The sequence below is a fragment of the Chaetura pelagica genome, unplaced genomic scaffold (genome assembly GCF_000747805.2).
Source record: "Chaetura pelagica isolate M959 unplaced genomic scaffold, ChaPel_1.0 scaffold156, whole genome shotgun sequence".
Taxonomy (NCBI): domain Eukaryota; kingdom Metazoa; phylum Chordata; class Aves; order Apodiformes; family Apodidae; genus Chaetura; species Chaetura pelagica.
The window spans coordinates 827,314-835,536 of NW_009953694.1; the positions used below are offsets into that span (position 1 = coordinate 827,314).

An 8,223-nucleotide genomic window follows, 5' to 3' on the forward strand; every position below is an offset into this window, starting at 1 on the left:
GCAAAAGACTGATATAAGTACTTCCAGTAGGTTTGCCTGGTGCGGACAAGGTTGTTCATCAAAGCAATGGAATACATGTTTCATCTTTTCATTACTCTTTATTACTTTCTGATATTTTTAGCCTTAAGCCAAACATCTGGAAAGACAATCTGGCTTCGAAACCAGTTACTGAAGATGCTGTTAGATGTAATGCGCTCAGACAAACTTTACCTGTCCTCTGAGTAAGTAGAAACAATTTAAGAAGACATAAGTAAGTGTTTCTGTCTTCTAGATTTTCTCTTTAGTGCTGTCTGACCAGGACTGAACACACCAATAATTGTCTCAACAAAATAGTACATAAGAGCAGACTGGATTCAGAGTTATTTTTCTGTCAGTGATTTACCTGACATTCACACAGATCAGATCAGATCACACATCTGATCTCCATTTTGAAAGAAGTTTAATGTTTTCACAAAGTGTCTCAGAGGAGGAACTCAGATATCGCTGTTTCTTCTGCTTTGCAAAGGTTGTAGAAATCGCAGCTGTCTTTGAAAATCAGTTCAATTTAATGTGGGGTTACTTGCACCCCCTCTACTGTAGCAACAAACATGCAGTTACTATAGTTCTACCTTGTATAATTGAAAGGCAGAATTCATGGTGCTGGGTGTTGTAACTGGGCATTTTCACTAGTTAAAATATCTTGAACTTTAAACAGAAGTTTGAAATTCATAGGTTGAAATCTCTAGTCTGCAAGGTTGTTTACCTCAGTTATCGATACATAATCTCAGAAGAAGCTTGAAGTTACTAAGCTTTTTTTGTCTGACCATAGTTTGGATTTAGTGGTAAATAAGTGGGTTGAACAGTGTGGATGAGTCTATTGCTAAATCTTTGCAATTATGTGTTGTGGTAAAACATGAATGAGATTTTTTCTAGAGAAACTCAAGCTTCTAAATCCCCTAGAGATAATTTTAAAAAGAATCTCCTTATTTTTCATCATGTCTTCTTTAATGTGCTTTCATTTCCCTGTTCTAGGAAACTAGAAGAGACATTTTTGGCACTGGGGCCAGACTGGTTTCTGCTGTTCACACAGAGTCACTTGCACTCTAGCACGGTTGTGCTAGGAATCAACCTACTTCTCTGCTTCCTCCACAATCGTTTGCTGCTGAACAAATTCAAGGAGGGGATAGTGGCTGGACGCTGGCTGGAAAACAGCTCTGTGGGGTTGAGTATTCTAATGGGTATGTGTTGGTTGAATCCTCCCAAAACAATCCCTTGATCTGGCTCAGTGATAGGAGGTCATTGAAATAGGTGATAGGAGAATTTCTACTGATCTCAGTAGACCAAGGACTGACATTACTTTCTAGGCCAAGCTTGTCCTAGTACTTCAGCTTTTCTGTGCTGAGGAATGGAAAGCATTGCTTCTCACTCACATGATAGTTGGCATTTCTGATTAGCAGTTGCAGGAAGATGGGCCTTTTTGTCTTCCATAAAATCAAGCTAGTTTCTAAGCCTGTGGGGTGTTCAGAGGTGCCCTTCAGGGGCAACCTTCTGTTTCTTGAAGATTTGTTCAGCTTTCTTTTTGATAACTAGTCCTGTGGTTCTGAGAAAGGGAAAAGAAAGCAGGAAAACTTCAGTGAGAATCTCCTGTAACAGAATGATAGTGGGAAAAAATTGTTAGTCTGAGGAAGTTTTGGGAACTGTTGATGATGCAGAATGTTTTCCTTTTTCCTTCAAAGATAATTTAAAAACTCATCCTCCAGTGCCTGACAATGAATCCTTCTTGGTTTTTGGGTTTTCTGTGTTGCAAAGATGTCTGACTGATCATGTCCACATTCCTGAGATCTACTTGCTTATAGCAGGACTCTTTCTGGCAACTCCACAGTTGGAACCACCTGAAGTGGCCAAGGTATGAAAAAAATAGCAGACAAACATGCAGGTGTTCTTGCTTTACTACTTTGGTATTTCATGGTCTTTTCTGTGAGAGAATTCTCAGGCAGGTTAACCTTACTTGATTTTTGTGATTGTTAAAATTATTAATTTATACTTTAAAAATGAAGTGAGTTAACTTGGATTTAAGGGAATTTGTGTTCAGAATGAACTTGCTCACGCAAGTGTTAAATGTCACTTAACTACTGCACTTTAGAAGACAATTCCAATTAATTTTCTTGTCTATTCTTACATTGTCAAGGCTCCTTAAAATCTCAGAAATAGTAGTTTTGAGTACTTTTCCATCAGTGCCCTGAGAATCCATAAGGCATTTTTGCCCTGGAAGTGCCAAAGATATATTTCAGAAAAGGACAATCCTGTGCCATCCCAGCAAAACACATTAAATAAGACAGGGAGGAGCTGCTGGTGTGAAGATATTTTGTTGGTTTTTTTTCTGATGTGGAGAGTGCAGTCCTTGTTCTTGATGTACCATAACTAATTCCCACCTCTTGACATATTGCTTCCTGTTATAGAAAGATCTTGAGTCTATGTTGCAGTGGATTTTGCAGCATCACCCCACAGAGAATGTTCTCAAAATCGGGTTATGTGCAGAGGCAGCTGCTTTACTGCTGGAAATGGTTAGAGTTGCTGTGGACAAGGTAAGTGTTTAGTTGTAAGGAGAATACAATGTCAATGGCAGAATAAACTGCCTGAGAGTGTCAGATGACAGTGGCAGCCTGTACCTGCAACCCTTAGCTTAACAGTGAGCAAAACATCAGCACAGCTATTTGTCTGGTTATTTTAGGAGATTAGGAGCTGACCTGCTAGAAAGCAGCTTTGTGGAGAAGGACCTTGGAGTCCTGAAAGACAAGTTATCCATGGGGCAGCAATGTGTCCCTATGGCCAAGAAGGCCAATGGTAGCCTGGGGTGCATTAAGAAGAGTGTGTCCAGCAGGTTGAGGGATGTTCTCCTACCCCACTACTCTGCCCTAGTGAGACCCCACTTGGAATATTGTGTCCAGTTCTGGGCTCCCCAGTTCAAGAGGGACAGAGATTTGCTTGAGAGAGTCTAAGGGAGGGCTACAAGGATGATTAAGGGACCGGAACACCTGTCTTATGAGGAAAAGCTGAGAAACCTGGGGCTATTTGGTCTAGAGAAGAGAAGATGGAGAGGGGATCTTATTAATGTATATAAATATCTGAAGGGTGGCTGTCAAGAAGGAGGGGCCACTCTTTTTTCAGTCATGCCCTATGATAGGACAAGAGGCAATGGATGCAAACTAGAACACAGGAAGTTCCACCTCAACGTGAGGAAAAAGTTCTTTGCTCTAAGGTTATGGAGCACTGGAACAAGCTGCCCAGTGAGGCTATAGAGTCTCCTTTGGAGGAGAATTTCAATACTTGTCTGGATGCATTTCTGTGTAACCTGCCCTAGGTGGTCCTGCTCTGGCAGGGGAGGTTGAACTCAATGATTTCCAGAGGTCCCTTCCAACCCCTAACATTCTGTGATTCTGTTACACAGAAGATGATGTGATGGGCTTGTGTTTAAGAACTTCTGATATACAGTGATAGATCTTACCCACAACATTACTCAAATTGCTCATTCTTGATGTTGAGGAAAAGCCACATTTTTTACTGGGTTTATCTTCAGTCTATTAGCTGGGAGTTGACTGCATGTGCCTTGCCCAACTTCTGTGTTGCCCGTATTGTATTTGCTTAATTGCTTAAAAGTATCTAGAAAGGAGCAAAGATGAGCTTATATAAGTGAGAGGAATGTTGCCTTGACCAGATACACATTTGTCTGTGTTCAGCCTATTGCAGATGCAGAAGCCTCCTGGGAGATGGCCTATCCAGGGAATGTTATCCAGTTTCTGTGCTTGATATATCACAGTTATACTCAGGACCCCATGTGGCACTGTCCTGACTTCTTGAAAACTTTGGCTATGGTTGCTTTCCATTCTGGACCACACAAGGTATGTGTATCTGAGCCAGCACAAAGCCCTTCAGATCAAAGATAGGCTGCTAGGAAGAAAAATCGATTTAAAGGATGAGTTAAAATGCATTGCTGTCTGTTTCCACAGGGAGGCTCTGAAGGCCTTTTGTCTCCTAATAGTCCAGCCATTACTGAAGGGAAAGGCTGTGTTGATCCCTCTTCTCTCTCACTCCGGCCACACCCTGCCAAGAAACAAGTTTGGGATTTTGTGCGAGTCCTCCTGCTGGACAGTCTTCTCAACATCCCAGCAAGCAAACAAGGGCATCCACTTGAGCTGCTTCTTGAGGTCTCTCTTGTAGTCATCAGGCTTAGCTGCTCTACCTTGAACTGGGGGTGGAAAGACAGGAGGTATTTTGCTGGTGGTCTAAAAAGGTGCTAACAGTGGCAAAGAGATGTATTCCATCAGCATTTTCAACAGTCTAGGATAAGGCTGGGATCACAACTCTTACAGAGCATGCACTACTTCCTGGCAGATAGGCACAGCCTATTTAGTGGAATGGATTTCCTACCTTTTCAGCAAGGAAGAAAGATCTTTTCTGCCCACTGTACATAGAATACGTAGGGTTTGAAGGGACCCCTAAAAGTTATCTAGCCCAGCCCCACTGCAGTCCACAGGCACCCTTATGACTAGATCATGTTGCTCAAGGCCTCATCAAGCCTGACATTGAATGTTTCCAGAGATGGGGCCTCTACCACTTCTCTGGGCAACCTGTTCCTGTGCTTCACCACCCTCATAGTAAAAAACTTCTTCCTGATACCCAGTCTGAATCTACCCTGCTCTAGTTTAAGGCCATTGCGCCTTGTTCTGTAGCTACATGCCTTTGTAAACAGTCCCTCCCCAGCTTTTATGCTTAGCTGTTGAGTTAGTTGTTTCAATACAGTTCCAGTGAACTGACACATATAGAAATTACCTGTTATTTATGGAAGTAAAATGTCAGTTCAGCCTGAGTTCTGAAACGGGAGATATTTTTAATGCATCTTAGAACATGTTTGCTGAGCATGTATCCAAGATTTTTTTCCTATGGTACATAGCCTTAGGAAAAATGCCTTTTAGCCAATATATTGTCCTTCCTGTGTCATGTTGCTCCTTACAGATAATTCATGTGAACTAAGAAAATGCTGCCCCTAGGCAAAAACAAAGTTATTTTTCAGGCAACATTTAACATTGAAGTAAGGTATAAAAAGAAGTTCCTTTTCCTTAGTAATACCTGCTTGTCTTTGGAGAAGCCCTTGAACACGTTGAGAGCAGAAGATTTCACATGGGGCATTCCTGTGTATTGATTTCTGAGACAACTGTTTATTTCCAGTGCTCAAATAAACCAAAAGCAATTGTCTCCGTCTTTAGGACAGATGAATACAAGCTGTAACAGCTGATACTGGATTACAGATTTTTACCATTTAGAGTTGAAAGAGTCAGAGTAGTCTGAAGAAAGAGAAATTGGAGAATTTAAAGTTCCGCTCCAAGTTTCCGGTAGTCCAGGTGTCTCAAATGTGAACTCTGATGCAGTCTTAGGTTAGCAATACAAATAGCAATGAATGGAAGCGTGACTGCACCTGTCACAAGTTGAATTGTCTTGCAGAACAGCAGTTCCCTAAATAAATATGCAATAATGTCCCAAGGTTTGGTAGATTCTAAAACAGAAGATAGCTCTTGCGGCTATCTGAGTCCCAAGCCTGCTAAATGGAGCTGAAATTCCATGAGGGCATGATCTCTTGGGAACCATCTGTGAAACTAGGTTCTGGCCCTGTGTGAAACCTTGTTTATTTTTAGTGTGCAGGGGGCAGTTGTGCTGGCTAGCAGCTAGAGAGCGTAGACCTATGTAAAATTTCTTTTTTTTTCCCAGCTAGTGTATGAGGTTCTGCCATCTCATCTGCTGCCCAGTAGCTGTCCACACATGCACTCTTGCTGAACTCTGTATGACAGATGCTATGTTCTTAGCACAGAGCAGTACACAGGATCTCTGCAGTTACATGTTACTGTGATTTAGTTGTCACAGATAAGTTCTCTGCCTGCAGCAGCTGTTTCATATGCCCGCAAAAGCTAAAGTGTGCAAGTGAAGTAGAGTAGTTGTCCTTGGTGCTTTTGTGCTGTTTTTCCCCTTTCCTACAGAGTGTCTAGGCATTAAGGGAAATGTTGAGCATTTTGAATTACCTCAGATAGCACTTAGTGTGTCTTGGAATTTCTACTCACTTATTTGAGAAAAACTTTTGCTGAATTGGAATCTTTGGCAGGCATAATTTGCAAAAAATCCAAATAAGTAAAAGGCCTTTGAATAGAGGCTGAAAGTGAATTTGAGTCTGATTTCCTTTTTGTTTTCTTCCTGTACTGATATGTATATGGTCACTACATAGACTTCTCCAGAGGATGCCACCAGTGAGCAGAAGAGACATTTTCAAACAAAAGTTTTGCTGTCTGCTATGGATGTCTTCCATGTTACCAGCCAAGGCGAAGGGAAAACAAGACCAAGAGGTGAGTGGAGAGAATCAGATAATTAGTTAACTGGCATTTAGTATGTAGCTATTACTTGCTAGAAAGGTTTGGGAAGAGTAGCTAGGACAGTCCAGCGCAACAGCCTGTTAACCTATCTATTCTCTCCTGCTGTTGGTCAATTTGCAAAAGTTACTGCAGGTTTACCATTTTTCTAGAGATCTCTTCACTTTTTTTCTTCTTTTTAAGAACAGATTCTGAAAATTAGAAATGTGTATTTGGGAAAAAAAATATCTGTATTTGTCCTTGAGTGCTTCTAGAAACAACCCTGATAACTTAGTTGCTGCTGCTCTCCTTTCTGAGTCATTAGCTGGCTCAGTCCTCCATGATAGTGTTTTAGTACAATTGGTTCTGTCCTTAGGGTGATGCTGTCCTTTTCAGTTTGATTTAGATATTTCTGCTATATATATATTTTTTTCTTTTGCATACCACACCTATGAGAATCTAGCATGACACTGTTCCTTCTCAGTTCTGGTAACCTCACATTCCACAATTTTTTTGGCATCTCTATTTCTTTTGGCATAATAACCTCTCTTGTATCCTCACCAGGGAGCAGTGATCTTCATGGTACTTCAGAAACAACTGCACCTGTATCCATGACAAATATTACTTATTTTACTCAGAAGCTGGTGGAAAAGCTGAATAGTGGAATGTTTGCTGCTGACCCCAAGCAAATACTTCTCTTCACTGCCAAACAGATTATGAGGGTGAATCACATTAATATATTTTTCAAACTGTTATCAACATGTTGTCAGGTGCTCTGTTTCACACTGAGGTAATGATACTGCAATTCTCAAGAAGACAGTTGTAATCCATTTGGTTATTGTTCCTGTTTTCTTGCATGAGTACATAATGGCTTTAAATGACAATTGGAGTTAGATGGTGCAGCATAAAAAAGGGATAGTTAGCTCTTTGATGCTACGGTATGTTGGATGTGTATATGTTGCTGAACAGGAATAAATTAATCTCTTCCACAATTGTGAGGAATTCAGCAGAAATAGATAAAAGTGAATTTGTATCTAACAGGTGGTTCAGGGGAATTTTGCTGAAATAAATTTGCAACAGCTTAAATTAAGTGAGAGGAATGGATCCTTGGGGAGAGTGTTTGTTGAGCAAGCCAAATACTCTGCTCTTTGTGTTTTCACAGGTCTTAGAAAGCACCATTTCACAAAAAGAAGTTATCCTCAGTGCCCAGTACAGCTGTCTAAACAGAGCCATCCTATACTGCCTTTCCAGACCACAGCAATCGCTGCCTGAACAGTTTAATGTCCTGAACACTCTCAGCGTCCTGCAGGAGCAGTGGGACATTATTTTTGCAACTTACAACTCAAATAATAATTTCATTGTCTGCCTAATGTACTGTCTTTGCCAACTGAATTTGGGCAGGTACAAATGTTTGTCTTTAACATTTTTTTTACATCTCTGTGATTTTACCTATGAGCATGGGTGCAGAGGGGGAGATTTCACAAGACTTAGGTAATATCCATTTTGGGGAATTGCTAGATGCTGAGGTTGAGCTGGATTTAGCAAGACTAAGGACTTTGAGTGTATTAAATATACACTATGTCTTAGAAAGCATTTGATCCATTGGGCTCAGTGCTCTGGGGGTTTAAAGCATCATTCTGCTTCAAATAGGGCGAACCTTCTGGTCTGGTCTGGTGTCCACTGAAGTGGCAGAGTAAAGCCACCTGGGTAAAAATGGTTGTTTTCCTTATACACTATAAAAAATGAAAAAAAAATACAACAGAAATATCATGTTGTATCTTTTTAGTATTTCATTTGGAGGAGAGGAAGGTTACTAGTGTGCTCAGTATTTTAAATGCAATGGACTGCCTTT

At 40.8% G+C, this 8,223-nt stretch overlaps 1 protein-coding gene across 1 annotated transcript in view; it reads left to right on the plus strand.

Annotated features, from left to right (window-relative positions):
* The window catches only part of WDFY4 (WDFY family member 4), a 123,267-nt gene that overhangs the window by 40,451 nt on the left and 74,593 nt on the right, over positions 1 to 8,223 (plus strand). The window contains exons 27-35 of the mRNA XM_010000358.1: positions 122 to 221; positions 1,012 to 1,217; positions 1,716 to 1,885; positions 2,439 to 2,564; positions 3,717 to 3,878; positions 3,987 to 4,184; positions 6,251 to 6,368; positions 6,936 to 7,093; positions 7,534 to 7,772. Of these exons, the coding sequence (XP_009998660.1) occupies positions 122 to 221; positions 1,012 to 1,217; positions 1,716 to 1,885; positions 2,439 to 2,564; positions 3,717 to 3,878; positions 3,987 to 4,184; positions 6,251 to 6,368; positions 6,936 to 7,093; positions 7,534 to 7,772 (1,477 nt within the window). The remainder of the gene's footprint in view (positions 1 to 121; positions 222 to 1,011; positions 1,218 to 1,715; positions 1,886 to 2,438; positions 2,565 to 3,716; positions 3,879 to 3,986; positions 4,185 to 6,250; positions 6,369 to 6,935; positions 7,094 to 7,533; positions 7,773 to 8,223) is intronic.